Source organism: Mugil cephalus, chromosome 13 (genome assembly GCF_022458985.1).
Source record: "Mugil cephalus isolate CIBA_MC_2020 chromosome 13, CIBA_Mcephalus_1.1, whole genome shotgun sequence".
Classification (NCBI taxonomy): Eukaryota; Metazoa; Chordata; class Actinopteri; order Mugiliformes; family Mugilidae; genus Mugil; species Mugil cephalus.
This window is the reverse complement of record NC_061782.1, coordinates 46,764-71,913: the sequence shown is the minus strand read 5'-3', so window position 1 is coordinate 71,913 and position 25,150 is coordinate 46,764. Positions and strand designations below refer to the sequence as shown.

General features: G+C 47.4%; 1 protein-coding gene across 1 annotated transcript in view; it reads left to right on the top strand.

Annotated features, from left to right (window-relative positions):
• Positions 1 to 25,150, top strand: part of ubr2 (ubiquitin protein ligase E3 component n-recognin 2) — a 34,641-nt gene that overhangs the window by 6,461 nt on the left and 3,030 nt on the right. Inside the window, 33 exon segments of the mRNA XM_047602687.1 lie at positions 1,354 to 1,452; positions 2,076 to 2,239; positions 3,237 to 3,336; positions 3,432 to 3,560; positions 4,699 to 4,882; positions 9,831 to 9,892; positions 10,033 to 10,143; positions 10,242 to 10,307; positions 12,770 to 12,886; positions 13,430 to 13,540; positions 14,362 to 14,410; positions 14,975 to 14,997; positions 15,514 to 15,566; positions 16,759 to 16,861; positions 17,155 to 17,203; positions 17,299 to 17,459; positions 17,539 to 17,641; positions 17,718 to 17,827; positions 17,898 to 17,981; positions 19,118 to 19,299; positions 19,405 to 19,613; positions 19,686 to 19,779; positions 19,851 to 20,012; positions 20,991 to 21,079; positions 21,155 to 21,215; positions 21,382 to 21,530; positions 21,608 to 21,663; positions 22,054 to 22,150; positions 22,226 to 22,293; positions 22,380 to 22,518; positions 23,156 to 23,246; positions 24,362 to 24,492; positions 24,572 to 24,674. Coding sequence (XP_047458643.1) covers positions 1,354 to 1,452; positions 2,076 to 2,239; positions 3,237 to 3,336; positions 3,432 to 3,560; positions 4,699 to 4,882; positions 9,831 to 9,892; positions 10,033 to 10,143; positions 10,242 to 10,307; positions 12,770 to 12,886; positions 13,430 to 13,540; positions 14,362 to 14,410; positions 14,975 to 14,997; positions 15,514 to 15,566; positions 16,759 to 16,861; positions 17,155 to 17,203; positions 17,299 to 17,459; positions 17,539 to 17,641; positions 17,718 to 17,827; positions 17,898 to 17,981; positions 19,118 to 19,299; positions 19,405 to 19,613; positions 19,686 to 19,779; positions 19,851 to 20,012; positions 20,991 to 21,079; positions 21,155 to 21,215; positions 21,382 to 21,530; positions 21,608 to 21,663; positions 22,054 to 22,150; positions 22,226 to 22,293; positions 22,380 to 22,518; positions 23,156 to 23,246; positions 24,362 to 24,492; positions 24,572 to 24,674 — 3,509 coding nt within the window.

Here is a 25,150-nt window from a genome sequence, read left to right as displayed (position 1 = left end):
ACACACACCTGGTGACTACACACCTGGTAGATGTAACAGAAACTGTTGGTTGCACAGTGAAGTTGTCAGAACCTCATTAGACCCTGTAGACCCCCTGTAGACCCTGTAGACCAAGAGGACCCCCTGTAGACCATGTAGACCCCGTAGACCCCCTGTAGACCATATAGACCCTGTAGACACCATGTAGACCATGTAGACCCTGTAGACCCTGTAGACCAAGAAGACACCCTGTAGACCCTGTAGACCAAGAAGACCCCCTGTAGACCAAGAAGACACCCTGTAGACCATGTAGACCCCGTAGACCCCCTGTAGACCATATAGACCCTGTAGACACCCTGTAGACCATGTAGACCCTGTAGACCCCCTGTAGACCCTGTAGACCATGTAGACCCCGTAGACCCCCTGTAGACCATGTAGACCCTGTAGACCCCCTGTAGACCATATAGACCCTGTAGACACCCTGTAGACACCCTGTAGACACCCTGTAGACACCCTGTAGACCATGTAGACCCTGTAGACCCCCTGTAGACCATATAGACCCTGTAGACCCCCTGTAGACTCCCTGTAGACCATATAGACCCTGTAGACCCTGTAGACACCCTGTAGACACTCTGTAGACCATGTAGACCCCGTAGACCCCCTGTAGACCATATAGACCCCGTAGACACCCTGTAGACCATATATACCCTGTAGACACCCTGTAGACACCCTGTAGACCATGTAGACCCCGTAGACCCCCTGTAGACACCCTGTAGACCATGTAGACCCTGTAGACACCCTGTAGACCCTGTAGACCATGTAGACCATGTAGACCCCCTGTAGACCCTGTAGACACCCTGTAGACACCCTGTAGACCCTGTAGACCCTGTAGACCATGTAGACCATGTAGACCCTGTAGACACCCTGTAGACCCCGTAGACCCCCTGTAGACCCCGTAGACCCCCTGTAGACCCCGTAGACCCCCTGTAGACCCCGTAGACACCCTGTAGACCATATAGACCCTGTAGACACCCTGTAGACACCCTGTAGACACCCTGTAGACACCCTGTAGACCCTGTAGACCCCGTAGACCCCCTGTAGACCCTGTAGACACCCTGTAGACCCTGTAGACCCTGTAGACACCCTGTAGACCCTGTAGACCATGTAGACCCCGTAGACCCCATGTAGACCCCGTAGACACCCTGTAGACCATATAGACCCTGTAGACACCCTGTAGACACCCTGTAGACCCTGTAGACCCCGTAGACCCCCTGTAGACCCTGTAGACCCCGTAGACCCCCTGTAGACCGCCGTGCAGGGAGGGGGCGTCTTCCCTTGACTCTGACTAGGACGTCTAATGTGATCCCCCTCCAGAACTACAGACGTCTCCAGACCGATTTCCTGGAGGACGACCATGAGCGGGTGGTCTCAGTGACGTCTCTGTCAGTCCAGCTCTTCACTGTCCCCTCCATGGTGAGTCCATGTCCACTTCTCTGTCTCTGTCTCTGTCCTCTATCTCGACCATGAGTTCCCCATCACTGACCTGTAGACAGACATGTTGTTGTGTTGTGTCGTGTTGTCCCGTGTTGTCCTACAGACATATTGTTGTGTTGTCTTACAGACATATTGTTGTGTTGTCCCACAGACATGTTGTTGTGTTGTGTCGTCCTACAGACATGTTGTTGTGTTGTGTTGTCCCACAGACATGTTGTTGTGTTGTCCTACAGACATGTTGTTGTGTTGTCCTACAGACATGTTGTTGTGTTGTCCCACAGACATGTTGTTGTGTTGTCCCACAGACATATTGTTGTGTTGTGTTGTCCTACAGACATGTTGTTGTGTTGTGTCGTCCTACAGACATGTTGTTGTGTTGTGTTGTCCCACAGACATGTTGTTGTGTTGTCCTACAGACATGTTGTTGTGTTGTCCCACAGACATGTTGTTGTGTTGTCCTACAGACATGTTGTTGTGTTGTGTTGTCCCACAGACATATTGTTGTGTTGTCCTATAGACATGTTGTTGTGTTGTGTCGTCCTACAGACATGTTGTTGTGTTGTGTTGTCCCACAGACATGTTGTTGTGTTGTGTTGTCCCAGGCCCGGATGCTGATGGTGGAGGAGAACCTGATGACCACCATCATCAGGACCTTTGTAGACCATCTGCGTCACAGAGACCTTCAGGGACGGTTCCAGTTCGACCGCTACACGTCTCAGCAGGCCTTCAAGTTCGGACGGGTCCAGAGCCTCATCGGAGACCTCAAGTAACCACCCCGGTCTTAGGCTAGTTATAGGCTAGTTATAGTCCACAGACTAGTTACAGACCATAGACCAGTTATAGACCAGTTATAGACCATAGACCAGTTATAGACCAGTTATAGACCATAGACTAGTTATAGACCAGTTATAGACCGGTTACAGACTAGTTATAGTCCATAGACCAGTTATAGACTAGTTACAGTCCATAGACCAGTTATAGACCAGTTATAGACCAGTTATAGACTATAGACCGGTTACAGACTAGTTATAGTCCATAGACCAGTTATAGACTAGTTACAGTCCATAGACCAGTTATAGACCAGTTATAGACCAGTTATAGACCAGTTATAGACTAGTTATTGACTAGTTATAGACCATGGACCGGTTACAGACTAGTTACAGTCCATAGATCAGTTATAGACTAGTTATAGTCCATAGACGGTTATAGACCAGTTATAGACTAGTTATAGACCATAGACTGGTTACAGACTAGTTACAGTCCATAGATCAGTTATAGACTAGTTATAGTTCATAGACCGGTTATAGACCAGTTATAGACTAGTTATAGACCATAGACCGGTTACAGACTAGTTACAGTCCATAGATCAGTTATAGACTAGTTATAGTCCATAGACCGGTTATAGACCAGTTATAGACTAGTTATAGTCCATAGACCGGTTACAGACTAGTTACAGTCCATAGATCAGTTATAGACTAGTTATAGTCCATAGACGGTTATAGACCAGTTATAGACTAGTTATAGACCATAGACTGGTTACAGACTAGTTATAGACTAGTTATAGACCATAGACTGGTTACAGACTAGTTACAGTTCATAGACCAGTTAGATTCCACAGACAATTTTTGGACTAGTTATAGTCCACAGACTAGTTTTAGACTAGGTATAGTCCATAGACTAGTTATAGACCATAGATAGTTATAGTCCGCAGACTAGTCTACAGACTGGTTGTCTTGTATGGACCACTGTCTTTCTGTCTCCAGGTACGTCCTCATCTGTCCTCCTTCTGATTGGACTGATCAGCTCAGAGTGAAGTTCATTGAAGGTTTCGACGCTTTTCTGGAGCTGCTCAAGTGTATGCAGGTAACCTGTCTGTCTCTGTGGACATGTCTGTCTCTATCTGAATGTGTCTCAATCTGAACGTGTCTGTCCCTCTGGACATCTGTCTCTGGTCTCAGGGAATGGACCCAGTTGTGAGACAGGTGGGGCAGCACATCGAGATGGAGCCTGAGTGGGAGGCAGCGTTCACTCTGCAGATGAAACTGACTCACATCATCTCCATGATCCAGGAGTGGTGCTGCACAGACGTGAGTTTCCACACGGGCTAACACAGGCTGTGACACACTAACAGAGGCTAACACAGGCTAACACAGGCTGTGACACACTAACACAGGCTAACACAGGCTGTGACACACTAACACAGGCTAACACAGGCTAACACAGGCTGTGACACACTAACAGAGGCTAACACAGGCTAACACAGGCTGTGACACACTAACACAGGCTAACACAGGCTAACACAGGCTAACACAGGCTAACACAGGCTAACACAGGTTAACACAGGTTAACACAGGCTAACACAGGCTAACACAGGCTGTGACACACTAACAGAGGCTAACACAGGCTAACACAGGCTGTGACACACTAACAGAGGCTAACACAGGCTGTGACACACTAACACAGGCTAACACAGGCTAACACAGGCTGTGACACACTAACACAGGCTAACACAGGCTAACACAGGCTGTGACACACTAACATTACACTGAACAGGTCTGCCCTGGACACGTCTTTAAACCAGTGTAACACAGCACACGAGGAGCTGTGGAGGGACTCACTAATACAATGCTCAATCATCTAACCAGAGGCTTACACAGGTACACACCTAACACAGGCTACGACACACTAACACAGGCTAACACAGGCTAACACAGGCTGTGACACACTAACACAGGCTAACACAGGCTGTGACACACTAACAGAGGTTAACACCAGGCTAACACAGGCTGTGACACACTAACAGAGGTTAACACAGGCTAACACAGGCTGTGACACACTAACACAGGCTAATACAGGCTAACACAGGCTAACACAGGCTACGACACACTAACACAGGCTAACACAGGCTACGACACACTACGACACACTAACACAGGCTAACACAGGTTAACACAGGCTAACACAGGCTAACACAGGCTGCGACACACTAACACAGGCTACGACACACTAACACAGGCTAACACCTGACCTTAGACACATGCTAACATACGCTAACACAGTCTGCGACACACTACGACATGCTAACACAGGCTACAACACGCTAACTCATGCTGCGATACAACATTGTGCTCATAGCGCTACAAACCTAAATCAGCAGCTGAGGACGTGTGGAGACAGTTGGTGGATGAACTCATGATATTTTCCATGTTTGTTTACATGTGTAAGGAGCGTGTGCTAATTGAGGCCTACAGGAAGTGTCTGAGCGCGCTCAGTCATTGCCACGGTGGCCTTCCTGATGGAGAGCAGCCTATCAGCTTGAGTCTGGCCGGACACCGTGTGGACACCTTCAGGTACCAGGTGTCTCAGGACAAGGTGTCCATTCACCTGCCCGTCTGCCGGCTGCTGGCAGGTCAGTACCAGACGTCTCTTATTAAACACTCTGAAATGAAGAGGATTCATAAAGATTCATTCTCTGATGATTCATAAAGAAACTACTCTAATTCTAAACTTCTTCTGCCTTGTTCATTGATAAGATAGCGATAGACAGATAGAGAGACAGACTGACACTCGCTCTGTCCCGTCCAACCTTGGCTGTATCGTCTGAGTTATATCATAAGTCTGAAGTGTACATGGTGAAGAGGAAAGGAGGAAGAACTGTCCTTAGTGGGATACCTGTGCTGCAGCAGCCTCCTCAGAAAGAAAGCGTGAAGCCTCTTAATATAGAGAGAATAGAATAGAAGAAAACTTTATTCATCCTCTGGGGGAAATTCAAGTGTCCAGTAGCTTGTGCACAAACATGGGGATAAATAAAGAGGTTTTTCTGATCTGATTCTGATCAACATAACACACCAACAAAATCACCAGAATCTATAGTGCAAGAGAATATGTAGATATGTGTGAAGGTGTAATATTATATTATAATTATATATAATTGTATATGTATATGTATATGTATATGTATATGTATACATGTATATGTATGTATATGTGTATATATATACATGTATATGTATGTATATGTGTATATATATGTATACATGTATATGTATGTATATGTGTATATATATACGTATACATGTATATGTATGTATATGTGTATATATATACGTATACATGTATATGTATATATATGTATATGTGTATATATATACGTATACATGTATATGTATGTATATGTGTATATATATATATATATACATATACATGTATATGTATGTATATGTGTATATATATATATATATATATACATATACATGTATATGTATGTATATGTGTATATATATATTATATATATACATATACATGTATATGTATGTATATGTGTGATATATATATATTATACATATTACATGTATATTAGTATAATGTGTAATATATACATATCATGTATATGTTATTCTTTATAGGGTATATATATATATATATATATATGTATATACACACATATATATGTATATGTATATATATACATATACATGTATATGTATATATATATATATATATATGTATATGTATATGTATATATATACATATACATGTATATGTATGTATATGTGTATATATATATATATATATTACATATACATGTATATGTATGTATATGTGTATATATATATATATATATATACATATACATGTATATATATGTATATGTGTATATATATACATATACATGTATATGTATATGTATATATATGTATATATATATATATATATATATATGTATATACACACATATATATGTATATGTATATATATACATATACATGTATATATATATATTATATATATATGTATATGTATATATATACATATACATGTATATGTATATATATGTATATATATATATATATATATATATATATATATATATATACATATACATGTATGTATATATATATGTATGTATATATATATATACGTATATATACATATATATATGTATATATATATACATATATATGTATGGGCTGTACTAGCATGTTAATATGAATTAATCTGTGAAAACTATGTACAGTTAAATAATTTACAAATTAGTATTAAAGCGTTCAGACAGTGGTCTGTCCATGGTCCATGCAGTCAGCTGGTTTCTCCCTCTACTTCCCTTTGAGCAGCGAAGCTTGACTCATGTTAAAGGAACAGGAAAAGTCAAAAGACGTGACTCACAGTGTCTCCGGGCTCCTCAGGGTGAAGGATGGATGTGTTCGTCTCCTGTAGATGAGTGGAGTTCACTCTGGCCTTAACTCTAAACATTCTCCTAATCTCCTTGTTCTTCTTTGCACTAAAACAAATGTTAAAAGTCTGAGTTGTTGTTACTTATAGGTTATTATTGTGTTGTGTTACTGGTCCTCCACTTGAGATCTCACTGGACTGAATGTGGCCCCTGAACTAAGCTGAGTTTGACCCCTCTGCCAATAGTAATACACTGGCCCACAATTAATGTAAAAAACACAAGATGAAGACGGAGCTGCAATAATCGGTGCATCTTGTTTTCTTGTTTCTTTCAATTCTATTCAGTTTTATTCATATAGCGCCAATAACAATACAAATTGTCTCAAGACGCTTCACAAAAACCAGCCTGAAACCTCCAGAGCAGTTTATGGAGCTCCACAGGTCAGATATTCAGCCTCCAGACCAGAGACCCTCACAAGAAGATGGAGGGGAGAGAGTGACACACAGTGGTTAGTAAATTATAAGAGATAGAAGATAAAATGATAAGATATTAGAGGACAGGAGCCAGAGGAGAGAGAGTTGTCGAAGGAGGATATTTTCCTCTCCTTCAGCCCAGGATCTTTATACCGTTTGGAAAGGGTAGTTCACCTACGCACAAATCACGCGACAATTTCTCACGTTTTGGATGTTTATTTGGTACACAGAGAATAGATATTGATTTCAGTGCTGAGGCTTTGGTCAGTTCACCTTAGGGGTAAAAAGAACCAAAAGCTCCACTTCAGGGACGTACAGTGATCTTATTCTGCCTAGACTCCGCCCCTAAGACAATGGGGAGGAGTCCTGCCTCTCACGTGTCAGTGAGTTTCTATGTGTAGCCGATTAGCTTCATCTGGTCTCCGGCATGTAAGATATTAGGGTGTAATGTGTCCTAGTCTGTGAGCAGCTGTAGCAAAGCGAAAGACAACTCCCAACAGAGGAGAGGACATGTCCTCAGTGCATCGTCCCCCTGCAGCCTCGGCCTATAGCAGCATAACTAAGGGATGGTTAAGTCCAGCTCTAACTTTAAGCTTTGTCTAAAAGGAAAGTCTTAGTCCTGACCTTAAACATAGAGACTGTGTCTGCCTCCAGAACCCAAACTGGGAGCTGGTTCCACAGGAGAGGAGCCTGATAGCTGAAGGTTCTACCTCCCATTCTACTTTTAGAACCTCTAGGAACCACAAGCAGACCTGCACTTAGAGATGGTAGTGATCTGTTGGGACAGTCTGGTTCTATGAGGTCTTTCAGATATGATGGAGCTCTAATGGAGCTCGGCCTTTCAGGGCCTTGTATGTAAGGAGGAGGATTTTAAATTCAATTCTAGATTTTAAAGGGAGCCAATGAAGAGAAGCTAATACTGGAGTAATATGATCTCTCTTGCTAATTCCTGTCAGTGCTCTTGCTGCAGCGTTTTGAATCAGTTGGAGGCTTTTTAAAGAGTATTTGGAGCCAGACAGTAACGAGTTACAATAATCCAGCCTGGAAGACACAAATGCATGAACTAGTTTTTCCGCATCACTCTGAGAAAGGATGTTTCTAATGTTGATGATATTATGAAGGTGAAAGAAAGCAGTCCTGGTCACCTGCTTTATGTGAGAATTAAAGGACATATCCTGGTCAAATATAACACCAAGGTTTTTCACAGTAGTACTGGAGGCCAAGGTAACGCCATCCAACAAAAGCAGGTGATTAGATAATGAATCTCTGACATGTTTAGAGCCAAATACGATAACTTCAGTTTTGTCTGAGTTTAAAAGTAGAAAATTACAGGTCATCCAAGCCTTTATGTCTTTAAGGCGCTTGGAGTTTAACCAGTGGATTAGTTTCATCTGGTTTCATGGATAAATATAGCTGGGTATCATCTGCATAGCAATGGAAGTTTATGCCGTGCTTTCTAATAATATTGCCTCAGGGAAGCATGTATAATGTGAATAATATTGGTCCTAGCACAGAACCCTGAGGAACCCCATAGCTTACTTTGGTATATATAGAAGAGTTGTTGTTTACATGGACAAACTGGAATCTGTCTGACAGATATGATTCAAACCCGTCTAGTGCAGTTCCTGTAATCTTGATCACACTTTCAAGTCTCTGTAGTAGAATACTGTGATCAATAGTGTCAAATGCAGCACTGAGATCTAGCAGGACAAGTATAGAGACAAGTCCATTATCTGAAGCCATGAGGAGATCATTGGTAACTTTAACCAGAGCTGTTTCTGTGCTATGATGAGCTCTAAAGCCTGACTGAAACTATTCAAACAAACCATTCCTGTTTAAATGATCAACCAACTGATTGACAACAACCCTTTCCAAAACTTTAGAGATAAGAGGAAGGTTGGAAATTGGCCTATAGTTGGTTAAAACATCTGGGTCAAGAGTGGGTTTTTTAAGTAATGGTTTAATTACAGCAGTTTTAAAGAGTGGGGCACATATCCTGTTAATAAAGATAAGTTTATCTGATTTAATATGGAGGTATTAAATAATGGAAAAACCTCCTTGGGCAACTTAGTCGTGATGGGGTCTAGAAGACAAGTTGATGGTTTAGATGCTGTAATAACTGAAGTGAGCTCAGGAAGATCAATTAGGGAGAAAGAATCCAAATATTGACTTGGTCCTACAGAGGTTTCTAATGCCACTGTACTTACATCTTTGACAGATGGAAGGGTGATATGAATTTTATCTCTAATGCAACAATTTTATCAGAGAAGAAGCTCATGAAGCTCATTACTGCTGAGGGCTGAAGGAATAGATGCTCAACAGAGCTGTGACTCTTTGTCAGCCTGGCTACAGCTGAAAAGAAATCTGGGGTTGTTTTCTTCTATTAATGAAGAATAATACGCTGTCCTAATCTCACGGAGAGTTTTTTTTATAAGATGTTAAACTATCTTTCCAGGCTATGTGAGCTTCTTCAGATCTAGTGGAATGACAAATTCTTTCCAGCTTTCGAACTACCTGCTTTGAACTACGCAACTGTGAATTATACCATGGAGCTTCCATTTTGTTCATTCTGATTTTTAATCTCTATATTCTTATTCTTTATTTTCCAAATTATTTTTCTGTATGTCATGAACATTTAGGGAATTTCAAAATAAAGAAATCTTGACTGTCGAAGCCAGTCAGGAGTCTCACCCTTCCCCTCTTCCCCCCAGGCCTCCACGTTCTCCTCAGCAGGACCGAGGTGGCGTCTCGTTTTCCTGAGCAGCTTCCTCTGGTCAGTAACTCCCATCAGATCAGATCACTAGAAGAGATCACTAGAACAGATCAGATCATTAGAACAGATCAGATCATTAGAACAGATCAGATCATAGTCATGTCCATCACATCCATTAATCTGTGATCTTGTTTCCTCAGGGTGAACTCAGCCCCCCCCTTCTGATAGAACTCCCCCTTCGATGTCTAGTGCTCTGTGCCCAGGTGCATGCTGGGATGTGGAGGAGAAACGGCTTCTCACTGATCAATCAGGTCAGTGTAGACCTGGTCATGTCATCAGACCTGGTACTTGGTCATGTGATCTTAATTGTTGATGTTGATGCATTTAAAATTTACTGTAAATATTTCAGATTTATTATTATCACAACGTCAAATGCAGAGTGGAGATGTTCGACAAAGACATCATCATGCTACAGGTAAGACTCTAGTGGACTCTACTGTTCTCTACAGGGGCCTCATTTATCAAACCGTGCATAGAAAAGGTTCTGAATTCTGACGTAGGAATGAAATGTAGAATGTGTCTAAGTACAAAAAACTCTGGATTTATCCAACGTGTGGACACCGGTCCTTCCACACTAATGAGTAACCAGTGATGATAAATCCTGCTGTTCTTATCTACGAGGCTCCTGCATGGTTCACATCATTTACATTCAAAAATGCCCTGAATTGACCATATATGGCAGCAACAATCCCTTTAAGAATGCGTGAAGGAATCAGCAAAGAGAAAGAGCCTGTGCTCCGGAGCCGGAACAAAATCATTGCTGTAAAATCAACAAGACCATAATCCAGATACATGAATGAAATAAAGGATCATCTGAAGAACGTCACAAATACTTTACTGCAAATAAACGAGTCACTAACAGATTGATGCATGTGTATCACAAATGTTAAATAAATGTAATTATAGCAAATTAAAACAAAGGAAAAAGAAATGTGTCACGTTCCAACCAGCAGCTACAGACAGACGGACCTACAGCCTCTGGATGATCCTCTCTCTAGTCTGAACGAGTCTCTGAGGTTCACACTGAAGCAGCGTTTCATAGAGACGTAGCTGCATCTCCTGTTATTTGTGTATTGCCTGAATGACTCTTTCCCCGTTCATGTAACTGAATTCATTGTGTGGTTTATTGTGATGTGGGTCAAGCTATGGCTCCAGATTATGTTTGGGAATCCGGCAATGGCCCAAAAGTCTGGTTTAATTTGTTCTTGTTGGTGATGTCTGGATGGGAACTGGATGCAAACTGAGCCCACAGAAATGATTTCATCCAACACGGGATGATTCTGCTCAGCGTTGGCTGTGAAATGTCGCTTACGTCTCCAAACTCACGCTGAAATGTTCCGGTGGCCAAACATCCAGGGTGGACAGGAGATGTTAATGGTTCTACGTGTAGTTCCACTGTTCTACCACTAGAGTTTGTGTGTAGCGCGGTCAGAGTTGTGTGTAAATCTACACACTTTTCTAAGCACAAGTACAAATGAATAAATTTCAGACTTTATGTTGGAATGTGCTCACGACGTCTTTGCGAACACATCTGTGAATACGCATGGTGGATTAATGGGGCCCCTGGACTCTAGTGGTCTCTACTGGCCTCTACTGCACTCTACTGGTCTCTACTGGCCTCTACTGGCCTCTACTGGCCTCTACTGCCCTCTACTGGTCTCTACTGGCCTCTACTGGCCTCTACTGTATGGTCTCTGTGGACATGGCTCTACTGGCTCTACTGGCTTACTGGCTCTACTGGTCTCTACTGGTCTCTGTTGGACTCTAGTGGACTCTAGTGGGCTCTGGTGGACTCTACTGGTCTCTGTAGGACTCTAGTGGCCTCTACTGGACTCTACTGGTCTCTACTGGCCTCTACTGGCCTCTACTGGACTCTACTGGTCTCTGTTGGACTCTAGTGGACTCTAGTGGGCTCTGGTGGACTCTACTGGTCTCTGTAGGACTCTAGTGGTCTCTACTGGACTCTACTGGTCTCTGTAGGACTCTAGTGGGCTCTGGTGGACTCTACTGGTCTCTGTAGGACTCTACTGGTCTCTACTGGTCTCTGTTGGACTCTACTGGTCTCTACTGGACTCTAGTGAACTCTACTGAACTCTACTGGTCTCTGTAGGACTCTACTGGTCTCTAGGTCTCTACTGGTCTCTGTAGGACTCTACTGGTCTCTACTGGTCTCTACTGGACTCTACTGGACTCTACTGGTCTCTGTAGGACTCTAGTGGTCTCTACTGGTCTCTACTGGTCTCTACTGGACTCTACTGGACTCTGTAGGACTCTAGTAGTCTCTACTGGTCTCTACTGGTCTCTACTGGACTCTACTGGTCTCTGTAGGACTCTAGTAGTCTCTACTGGTCTCTACTGGTCTCTGTAGGACTCTACTGGTCTCTGTAGGACTCTACTGGTCTCTGTTGGACTCTAGTGAACTCTACTGGACTCTAGTGAACTCTACTGAACTCTACTGGTCTCTGTAGGACTCTACTGGTCTCTACTGGTCTCTACTGGTCTCTACTGGTCTCTGTAGGACTCTACTGGTCTCTACTGGTCTCTGGACTCTACGGGTCTTGTAGGACTCTATGTTCTACTGGTCTTATGTTATGGACTCTATGTCTCTGTAGACTTGTGGTCTACTGTCTCTACTGGTCTCTGTAGGACTCTACTGGTCTCTGTTGGACTCTAGTGAACTCTACTGGACTCTAGTGAACCTCTGACTCTACTGGTCTCTGTTGGACTTACTGTCTTGTTGGACTCTACTGGTCTGCGGACTCTATGTTGTGGACTCTAGTGGACTCTAGTGGGCTCTGTTGGACTCTACTGGTCTCTGTAGGACTCTACTGGACTCTAGTGGACTCTACTGATGGTTCTGTTTGTGTTGATCTACAGGCAGGGGCGGCCATGATGGATCCAAACCACTTCCTGATGATTGTGCTGAGTCGCTTTGAGCTTTTTCACATCTTCAGCTCCACAGACGTCAGGAAGAGATTCAGAGAAGCCAACAAGGTCAGAACCACGAACAGGTTTTAGATCTGTGGTGTAAAGAGTTGCCAGCGTTTCAGATCAAACTCATTTAAATATTAGTCAAAGATGACACAAATAAACTAGGACCAGGCCCCTCCACAGTCTTCATGTAGCAGGTCTCCATCCGTTCAGAGGTGGACTAGATGCTGGGTTCTGGATCATTGTCCAAGTTCTCTGCAGACAGACGGACGTTCTCCGTCAGGGTTCTTCGGGAGAGCCAGAACTCATGGTTCCATTAATCGCAGCAAGTCTTCCAGGTCCTGAAGACCAGCACCCTACCAGGACCAGGTTTTAAATGGTGGAGTCATGGCCCCGGACCCTGACTGAGCCCATGAGGCTGCAGGTCTCTGGTCTGGATCTAGAGTCCCTCAATAGAAAAAACCTCTAATATTTAAATGAGTTTGATGTTCTGAGACGTTTAAATGTGACAAACAGGTAAAAAAATATAAGGAACCAGGAAGAAGGAACACGTAAATTCCACTGTAGCTGGTGTTGGTTCCCGTTCTCAGACTCTGTTCTCCACAGGACCTGGTCCAACAGAACACGCTGATAGAGGAGATGCTTCATCTCATCATCATGATCACTGGTGAGTCCATCTAACGAGTCCATGTTCTCCAGGGTTCTAACCGTGTCTCTGTCTGGTCCAGGATTCTAACTGTGTCTCTATCTGGTCCAGGGTTCTCCAGGGTTCTAACTGTGTCTCTGTCTGGTCCAGGATTCTAACTGTGTCTCTGTCTGGTCCAGGGTTCTCCAGGGTTCTAACTGTGTCTCTGTCTGGTCCAGGGTTCTAACTGTGTCTCTGTCTGGTCCAGGGTTCTCCAGGGTTCTAACTGTGTCTCTGTCTGGTCCAGGGTTCCCCAGGGTTCTAACTGTGTCTCTGTCTGGTCCAGGATTCTAACTGTGTCTCTGTCGTCAGTTAACTGTGTCCCGGTTCTCCAGGGTTCTAACTGTGTCTCTGTCTGGTCCAGGGTTCTAACTGTGTCTCTGTCTGGTCCAGGGTTCTCCAGGGTTCTAACTGTGTCTCTGTCTGGTCCAGGGTTCTCCAGGGTTCTAACTGTGTCTCTGTCTGGTCCAGGGTTCTAACTGTGTCTCTGTCTGGTCCAGGGTTCTCCAGGGTTCTAACTGTGTCTCTGTCTGGTCCAGGGTTCTAACTGTGTCTCTGTCTGGTCCAGGGTTCTCCAGGGTTCTAACTGTGTCTCTGTCTGGTCCAGGGTTCTAACTGTGTCTCTGTCTGGTCCAGGGTTGTAACTGTGTCTCTGTCTGGTCCAGGGTTCTAACTGTGTCTCTGTCTGGTCCAGGGTTCTCCAGGGTTCTAACTGTGTCTCTGTCTGGTCCAGGATTCTAACTGTGTCTCTGTCTGGTCCAGGGTTCTAACTGTGTCTCTGTCTGGTCCAGGTTCTATGAGCGCTAGTGGGCTGGGTAAATGTGTGACTGGTGGAACTCTTGTTGTAGGTCAGAAGGAAATGGTCCACAGCTGGTCAATCAGACCCATGGCTTCCAGTGTACGTGGTTCAAGGCTCTGCTGGCCAGGGCAGGTTGAAGTGACCCTGTCTGTCCCTACCTGTCTCTTCGGTCTTGTCTGTCTCTGTCTGTCCAGTTTTATCTGTCCTGTTCCTGGTTCTCCGTCGTCTGTCTCTGTCTGTCGTCAATTCTCTGTCTGTCCCTCACCTGTCTCTGTCTGTCCTTGTCTGTTCTCAGTCTGGTCTGTTCTCCGCTACCTGTCTCTGTCTGTCAGGACCTGTCGTCTCTGTCTCCAGGGTTCTGGTCTCTGGGCTCAGTCTGTCTGTTCCCTAAACCTGTCTCTGTCTGTCCAGTTTACGTGTCTCTGTCTGTCCTTACTCTGTCCTCTGTCTTCTCTGTCTGTTCATCTGTCTGTCCCTACCTGTTCTCTGTCTGTCTCCTAGTCTGTTCTGCAGGTGTCTGTGTCAATCGTCCACGCTGTCCCAACCTGTCAGTCTGTCTGCTCTGCCTACGTCTGTCTGTCCCTACCTGTCTCCGTCTGTCTGTCTCTGTCTGTCTCAATCTGTCTGTCCCTACCTGTCTCTGTCTGTCTCAGTCTGTCTGTCTCAGTCTGTCTGTCCCTACCTGTCTCTGTCTGTCTGTCTCAGTCTGTCTGTCCCTACCTGTCCCTACCTGTCTCAGTCTGTCTGTCTCTGTCTGTCTCAGTCTGTCTCTCCCTACCTGTCTCAGTCTGTCTGTCTCTATCTGTCTCTGTCTGTCTCTGTCTGTCTGTCTCAATCTGTCTGTCCCTACCTGTCTCTGTCTGTCTCAGTCTGTCTGTCCCTACCTGTCCCTACCTGTCTCTGTCTGTCTGTCTCAGTCTGTCTGTCTCAGTCTGTCTGTCTCAGTCTGTCTGTCTCTATCTGTCTCTATCTGTCTCTGTCTGTCTCTGTCTGTCTGTCTCAATCTGTCTGTCCCTACCTGTCCCTACCTGTCTCTGTCTGTCTGTCTCAGTCTGTCTGTCCCTACCTGTCTCAGTCTGTCTGTCTCAGTCTGTCTGTCTCAGTCTGTCTGTCTCTGTCTGTCTCTGTCTGTCTCTGTCTGTCTGTCTCAATCTGTCTGTCTGTCTCTTTCTCCACCTGTGTCTCAGACTGATTTTGTGTCTCCAGGGAAACAAGGAGACAGGTCTGGAGAGAGTCATCGACAGCGTCGCTTCATTCAAGTCAGTCTGGTTCTTCCACCCTCCACACCTCCACCCTTAGACCCCCTCCACCCTCCACACCTCCACCCTTAGACCCCCTCCACCCTCCACACCTCCACTCTTAGACCCCCTCCACCCTCCACACCTCCACCCTTAGACCCCCTCCACCCTCCACACCTCCACCCTCCACACCTCCACCCTTAGACCCCCTCCACCCTCCACACCTCCACCCTTAGACCCCCTCCACCCTCCACACCTCCACCCTCCACACCTCCACCCTTAGACCCCCTCCACCCTTAGACCCCCTCCACCCCTCCACCCTTAGACCACTCCACCTTAACCCCCTCCACCCTTAGACCCCCTCCACACCTCCACCCTTAGACCACCTCCACACCTCCACCCTTAGACCCCCTCCACCCTTAACCTCCACCTCACACCTCCACCCTTAGACCCCCTCCACCTTCCACACCTCCACCCTTAGACCCCCTCCACCCTTAGTCCCCCTCCACCCTTAGACCCCCTCCACCCTTAGACCCCCTCCACCCTTAGTCCCCCTCCACCCTCCACACCTCCACCCTTAGACCCCCTCCACCCTTAGACCACCTCCACCCTTAGACCTCCTCCACACCTCCACCCTTAGACCACCTCCACACCTCCACCCTTAGACCCCCTCCACACCTCCACCCTTAGACCACCTCCACCCTTAAATCCATCTCCACCCTTAGACCACCTCCACCCTTAAATCCATCTCCACCCCTAGACCCCCTCCACCCTCAGACCACCTCCACACCTCCACCCTTAGACCCCCTCCACCCTTAGACCCCTCACACCTCATTAAAATCCATCTCCACACCTCACCTTGCCCCTCCACCCTTAGACCACCTCCACACCTCCACCCTTAAATCCATCTCCACTCCTAGACCCCCTCCACCCTTAGACCACCTCCACCCTTAAATCCATCTCCACCCTTAGACCCCCTCCACCCTCAGACCACCTCCACACCTCCACCCTTAGACCACCTCCACCCTTAAATCCATCTCCACTCCTAGACCATCTCCACCCTCAGACCACCTCCACCCTTAGACCATCTCCACCCTTAGACCCCCGGTCCATTCAGGTTGAGTTCTAGGATGACATACCAAAGTCCAGTTGCTTTTAAACAGTTTTTGGACATAAACCAGGACCTGGAGGACTGAACCCAGTGTGTTTTCAGGAAACCAGGTGTGACGGGTCGAGGTCTTTATGAGCTACGACCTGAGTGGAGCAAACACTTCAACCTGTACTTTCACCACTACAGCCGGGCCGACCAGTCCAAGGTACCGAGTTAGACCAGGCTAGACCAGTGTTGAAGGGGGGTATTTTGGGGTATCGATGTGGTATTGATGGGGTGTTGATGGGGTATTGATGGGGGGGTGAATTTGGGGGTGTTGATGGGGGGTATTTTGGGGTATTGATGGGGGGGTTGATGGGGAGTATTGATGGGGTGTTGATGGGGGTATTGATGGGGGGGTGAATTTTGGGGTGTTGATGGGGAGTATTGATGGGGTGTTGATGAGGGTATTGATGGGGTATTTTGGGGTATTTATCTGCTGTTTGTACTTGATTTCAGGCTGAAGAAGCTCAGAGGAAACTGAGGAGACAGAATGGGGAGGACACAGGTAAACACACCTGCCTGTGGTGGTGGTGTTGGTGTTGTTGGGGGTGGGGGGTGTAGCCCTGTCACCATGATAACCTGCCTGTGTTGTTGGGCCAGGGGTAGCAATGCCCCCCCCTGTACCCCCCCCTCTCTGTCCTCTGTTTGCCAGCCTGGTGAATCTGCTGCAGTGTGACGTCCTCCTGGCTGTAGAGGGCGCTGTCCTCCAGTGGGCTGTGGAGCCCAGTGGGGGGGGCTGGACTGAGTCCATGCTGCAGAGGGTGAGACACATGAGGTCACCTGGACACAAGGAGACAGAGACCGACTCTTAAATCTATTGTCTCGTGTCCACCCCTGTAGGTGCTCCACCTGGTGGCCATGGGTCTCCTGGAGGAGCAGCACCAGCTGGAAACCAGCGACGGAGACCAAGACGTCACCTTCACCTACACCTGCAAGATCTCACGTCAGTACTCACCTGTCTGTCTGTCTCTCTACATGTCTACCTGTTTGCCCACATGTCTGTCTACCTGTGCGTCCAGGTCCAGGGGAGGCTCCCAGTACTTCAGGAAGTGTCCTGGCTTTGTTGGAGAGTCTGCAGAATGCTCCTCACCTGGAGGTCCACAAAGACATGATCACCTGGATCCTGAAGGTGAGTGCTGCTGCTGAACATCTGTTTTCATGGTGGACGTTTGTCTCTGATACTTTGTGTTTTTGTGCAGATGGTGTCAAACATTAAAACAATGAGAGAGCGAACATTGTCCTCGTCCTCCGTCTCCATCAACCAGGGACGTGGCCTAGAGGAGGTGAGACATCTCTTGGTCATTGTCCTAATACATTGCTTCTCAAAGTGTCTCTATTGGTACAGAGACATGGCAGGTGGGGTGCAGCATTAATTCAGTGCCTTCTTTCTCAACGATAACCCCGGATCCACTACGTTTTTTTCAACGATGGACTTCCTGCCTGAATGATTCGATCTGCTCGTACTGATGCGGCTCTTAAGCGTCAAGCCTCAAATAGAACAGTCTTCTATATTTACTGCTTCTGAAACGCGTCTAAAATGTTTCTGAAATGCTTCTAAAACGCGTCTGAGAAGCTTCTGAAAAGCTGAAAACACTTAAAACTGTCTAAAATGCTTCTTAAACACGTCTGAAACGTGTCTGAAACGTGCTGCAGCACCTGGTGGACAATTATGTCTTGAATTGCTGCGATCTACTTGCGGATGGATTGGATTTGATGGATTGATGGGTTGATTGATTAATGAATTGATGGGTTGATTGATTAATGAATTGATGGATGGATTGATGGGTTGATTGATTAATGAATTGATGGATGGATTGATGGGTTGATTGATGGATGGATTGATGGGTTGATTGATTAATGAATTGATGGATGGATTGATGGGTTGATTGATGGATGGATTGATGGGTTGATTGATTAATGAATTGATGGATGGATTGATGGGTTGATTGATTAATGAATTGATGGATGGATTGATGGGTTGATTGATTAATGAATTGATGGATGGGTTGATTGATTAATGAATTGATGGATGGATTGATGGGTTGATTGATGGATGGATTGATGGGTTGATTGATTAATGAATTGATGGATGGATTGATGGGTTGATTGATTAATGAATTGATGGGTTGATTGATTAATGAATTGATGGATGGATTGATGGGTTGATTGATTAATGGATTGATGGATGGGTTGATTGATTAATGAATTGATGGATGGATTGATGGGTTGATTGATTAATGAATTGATGGATGGGTTGATTGATTAATGAATTGATGGATGGATTGATGGGTTGATTGATTAATGAATTGATGGATGGATTGATGGGTTGATTGATTAATGAATTGATGGATGGGTTGATGGGTTGATTGATTAATGGATTGATGGATGGATGGATTGATTACGGGGTGTTGCTGTGCAGACGGTCAGAGACAAAGACAAGGCGGAGAGGAAGAGGAAGGCTGAGATGGCTCGGCTCCGCAGGGAGAAGATCATGGCTCAGATGTCTGAGATGCAGAAACATTTTATCAATGAGAACAAAGAACTATTCCAGCAAAGTCTGGAGGAGCTGGAGGCCTCGACGTCTGCAGCTGCAGAGCACAGGTATGGTGGACACACCTGTAGTTTCAGATTTTATCGTCAGGTCTCGTCCACCAACAAGACATCTTCCTTGACCACGATGATGTCCACTCCACCTCTTCCCTCTAGTCCTCCCACTCCAGAGCTCACCTGTGCGTCCCAGGTGTGTGTTGGTCCCAGGAGGTTGGGGCCGGCTGAGCGCCGCCATCTGGTCACATGTATCCTGTGTCAAGAAGAGCAGGAGGTCAGAGGTCACGGCAGAGCCATGGTTCTGGCAGCATTTGTCCAGCGCTCCACCGTTTTGTCGAAGAACCGTTGGCGCAGCCTGCCTGACCCAGGTGGGCGGAGCCACACTATGCTGCTGTCCAGACTGGTCGCAGGTGTTTAACCAATCTGTGACTGTGTTTCAGAGCATCATGACCCCCTATTCATGCACCCTGACCTTTCTCTGGGGATCCACACTGCCAGCTGTGGACACATAATGCATGCCACCTGCTGGCAGAGGTAAGACACTATCAGGGCACGCTGTCCAATCAGTAGCTCACAAGAGCATCACATGACCACTCTGTGTTCAGGTACTTTGAGGCGGTGCAGCTGAAGGAGCAGCGACGTCAACAGCGTCTCAGAGGTCACACCAGCTACGACGTGGAGAACGGAGAGTTCCTGTGTCCTCTCTGCGAATGTCTGAGCAACACTGTGATCCCCCTCCTCCCACACTCACACCCACCTGACCACAGGTATACACTCAGGGAGACACTCACCTGACCACAGGTAGACACTCACCTGACCACAGGTAGACACTCAGGGAGACACTCACCTGACCACAGGTAGACACTCACCTGACCACAGGTATACACTCAGGGAGACACTCACCTGACCACAGGTAGACACTCACCTGACCACAGGTAGACACTCAGGGAGACACTCACCTGACCACAGGTAGACACTCACCTGACCACAGGTATACACTCAGGGAGACACTCACCTGACCACAGGTAGACACTCAGGGGGACACTCACCTGACCACAGGTAGACACTCAGGGAGACACTCACCTAACCACAGGTAGACACTCACCTGGCCACAGGTAGACACTCAGGGAGACACTCACCTGACCACAGGTATACACTCAGGGAGACACTCACCTGACCACAGGTAGACACTCAGGGAGACACTCACCTGACCACAGGTAGACACTCACCTGACGACAGGTAGACACTCACCTGACCACAGGTAGACACTCAGGGAGACACTCACCTGACCACAGGTAGATACTCAGGGAGACACTCACCTGACCACAGGTAGACACTCACCTGACCACAGGTATACACTCAGGGAGACACTCACCTGACCACAGGTAGACACTCACCTGACCAAGGCACTCAGGTAGACACTACTGACACAGTAGACTCAGGGAGACACTCACCTGACCACAGGTAGACACTCAGGAGAATCACTGACCACAGGTAGAACTCAGGAGCATCACCTGACCACAGGTAGACACTCAGGGAGACACTCACCTGACCACAGGTAGACACTCAGGGAGACACTCACCTGACCACAGGTAGACACTCAGGTGACATCTACACCTGACCACAGGTAGATACCCAGGGAGACACTCACCTGACCACAGGTAGACACTCACCTGACCACAGGTAGACACTCAGGGAGACACTCACCTGACCCTAACACCAGGTTCTGTCTCTTTTTTTCTTAGTGTCACTCATCCCAGTCTGGAGGCGTGGCTGAAGACAACCAGTCAGCAGATAGCAGCATTGTACTCCGCCCACAGGAAGCAGTCTGAAGGTCAGTCACCTGTCAGTCACCTGTGTGTTAATGTGCTGATTGGTGTTGATTTGTGCTGTGGTGTCTGTGTTCCAGGTACAACAGAGTGGGCAGAGCCTGTTGGTCCTGAAGGATTCAGAGTCAGTTTCACTCCCCAGTGAGTCAATAGTTTTTTATCAATCAGTCAGTAAGTCAATCATTCAAACAAACAATAAATTAATCAGTCAGTAAGTCAATCAATCAACCAATTAATTAATTAGTCAATCAATCAACCAATCAGGATGCGTTGGATGATGTCAGCAGTGATGTCTCTGTATCCTCAGGAACCCGTTCTCCAGCAGCATCAGTGAAATGATCAACACTTTCAGCATGTTGACCTACAAGGTGGGACTGAAGCTGAACCCTAACGAGCAGGACCCCAGAGTCCCGGTGCTGAGCTGGTCCACCTGCGCCTACACCATCCAGAGCATAGGTACACACACCTGAGCTGGCAGGTAAACACACATTCACCTGGTATGCTCATGTTTTTATTTTGGTGTTTATTTGCAGAGCGCCTCCTGATGGACGAGGAGAAGCCATTGTTTGGAAGTTTAACGTGTCGACAGGTAACTCACTCCATGCAAGAGAAGGAAACCGTTTGATTGGACGAGGGGTCTGTGAAGGAGGCGGGGTTTAAGATGAGCTCACATTAGTTCAGTGAATATGTGTTGACTGATAATCTGTTAATGTCACAAAGTAATTAGTACTGGTCCACACTGACTGCACTTTAATACTGAAAACACTTTTCTGTGTGTGTGTGTGTGTATGTGTGTGTCTGTGTGTGTGTGTGTGTGCGTGTGTGTGTGTGTGTCTGTGTGTGTGCGTGTGTGTGTGTGTGTCTGTGTGTGTGCGTGTGTGTGTCTGTGTGTGTGCGTGTGTGTGTCTGTGTGTGTGCGTGTGTGTGCGTGTGTGTGTGTGTGTGTGTGTGTGTGTGTGTGTGTGTGTGTGTGTGTCAGGATGACTGCCTTAGTTCTCTGACCAGGTTCAGTTCAGCCTGTTGGACGGCAGCTCCACTAAAATCTGTTCACACTCACTTCATCAGACTGTTTACAGGTAACACACACACACACACACACAGAGTGATAGTAATTGTTGTGTAATAGTTGTGTAATGTAGTGTGTGTTGTAGCTCTGGTTCCAGACTCTCAGATTGAAAACACTCCTTGTATCCTCGACTGTGACATGTTTCATCTGCTGGTGAGTTCCATCGTACAAATCCACTTTAAATCCAGTTTGTTTTCCGTTTGATTCCAGTTTAAATCTAATTCATTGTGTGTCTGCAGGTTTACTGCGTGTTGTCCTACAGCTCAGTCCACAGTCTGGACCAATCAGGGCGGAGCGTGGTGGACTCAGGCCACCTCCACCTCCTTCACCTGGTCACTGTAGCTCACCTGGTCCAGATCCTACTCACCTCCACCACAGGTGAGACTCCCACATGGAGCTCGGGGGCAAGAAATGTGCAAACGTTGAGAATATATAAAAAATATAAAAGAAAAAAAAAAGTCCCGTATATACGACGTAGACGAAGGAGAACATGACGGCGCTGATGCTGCCCTGAGTTGAACAGTGCAGAAAGTATGTGTGGAATGAATGAATATATGTGGACACAGTCGATGAGCCACAGGCATAAATGTCCAGTAGCAGTCTGTGTTGTGGGGTGGGGGAGTGGGGGGTGGGGGGGGGTCCTTGGTTGGTGTGAGTTGGTGAGCAGCAGGTGGGGGTGGGGGGGGGCAGAGCAGGTAGTGAGCCTGGTGGATGAAGCTGTCCCTCAGTCTGCTGGTCCTGGTCCTCAGACTCCTCCCTGGGGGGGGGTCGGGGGGGGGGACGACCCACCACCTTCGTATCATCCACAAACTTGATGAGGAGGTTGGAGTTGTGCTTCGTTGTGCAGTTGTGGGTCAGCAGAGAGGCTCAGAACACATCCCTGGGGGGCCCCGTGTTCAGGGTGATGGTGCTGATGTGTTACTGGGGCGTGATTCATCAGGATGGAGAGTGATACTGGATAGTAGTCGTTGTCTCCACTTGTCTCGCTCTACATGTCTCTCTCTACATGTCTCAGAGGAGGTTTGCATGGATCAAGGACCAGGAGGATCTGAGGAGGAGGAGCTAACTGTCCAACTGTACAACACATTGAGGAAACACCTGGGCAGGTAACACACACGCGCTTATATGGCCGTCTTTGTGAGGACACTCATCGGCATAATGCATTCCCTAACCCTAACCCTGGCCCCTGGCACCCCAACCCTGGCCCCTGGCACCCCAACCCTGGCCCCTGGCACCCCAACCCTGGCCCCTGACACCCCAACCCTGGCCCCTGGCCCCTGGCACCCCAACCCTGGCCCCTGGCCCCTGGCACCCCAACCCTGGCCCCTGGCACCCCAACCCTGGCCCCTGGCACCCAACCCTGGCCCACACCCAACCCTGGCCCCTGGCACCCCAACCCTGGCCCCTGCTGCACCCCAACCCTGGCCCCTGGCCTGACCCCAACCCTGGCCCCTGGACACCCCACCCTGGCCCCTGACACCCATGCCACCCTGGCCCCTGGCCCTGACACCCCAACCCTGGCCCCTGGACACCCTGGCCCGACACCCAACCCTGGCCCCTGACACCCTGGCACACCCGACCCTGGCCCCTGGCCCTGACACCCCACCCCCCCGACCCTGGCCCCTGGCCCCTGACACCCCCGACCCTGGCCCCTGACACCCCGACCCTGGCCACTGACACCCCGACCCTGGCCACTGACACCCCGACCCTGGCCCCTGACACCCCAACCCTGGCCGCTGGCACCCCAACCCTGGCCCCTGACACCCCAACCCTGGCCCCTGGCCCCTGACACCCCAACCCTGGCCCCTGGCACCCCAACCCTGGCCCCTGGCACCCCAACCCTGGCCCCTGACACCCCAACCCTGGCCCCTGGCCCCTGACACCCCAACCCTGGCCGCTGACACTTGACACCCCAACCCTGGCCCCTGACACCCCGACCCTGGCCCCTGGCACCTGGCCCCTGACACCCCGACCCTGGCCCCTGGCCCCTGACACCCCAACCCTGGCCCCTGACACCCGACACCCCAACCCTGACACCCGACACCCCGACCCTGGCCCCTGGCCCCTGACACCCCGACCCTGGCCACTGACACCCCAACCCTGGCCCCTGACACCCCAACCCTGGTATAAAACATAAACTCCCTCTCAGGAAGATAGCTGTACAAGAACACACAGACACACATGCACTGACTGGTTGAGTGACTTCATGTTGTTGTTCTAGTGTGTTACCTGAAGTGTCCTCTGGATGGCAGCTGTTGCGTTGTCTCAAAGTCGGCGTCCTTCCCTTCCTTCGATCCGCTGCCCTGTTCTTCCACAACCTGAACTCCACGGCGCCCCCATCTGATCTACTGAGTAACGACACCACACATCTACTACACAACACTGCATCACAACTGCACAACAATACAATGACAATGTGTGTGCGTTGTAGTTACAGGTCCTGGCCAGTGGGAAGCGCTGTGTAGCTACCTCAGTCTGCCCTCCAACCTGCTGCTGCTTTGCCAACACACACTGCTGGAGGCACACATACACAGGTAACACACATACACAGGTAACACACATACACAGGTAACACACATACACACATACACAGGTAACACACATACACAGGTAACACACATACACACATACACAGTTAACACACATACACAGTTAACACACATACACAGGTAACACACACTCACACATACACAGGTAACACACATACACAGGTAACACACATACACAGGTAACACACATACACACATACACAGTTAACACACATACACAGTTAACACACATACACAGGTAACACACACTCACACATACACAGGTAACACACATACACAGGTAACACACACTAACACATACACAGGTAACACACATACACAGGTAACACACATACACAGGTAACACACATACACAGGTAACACATACACAGGTAACACACATACACAGGTAACACACACTAACACATACACAGGTAACACACATACACAGGTAACACATACACAGGTAACACACACTAACA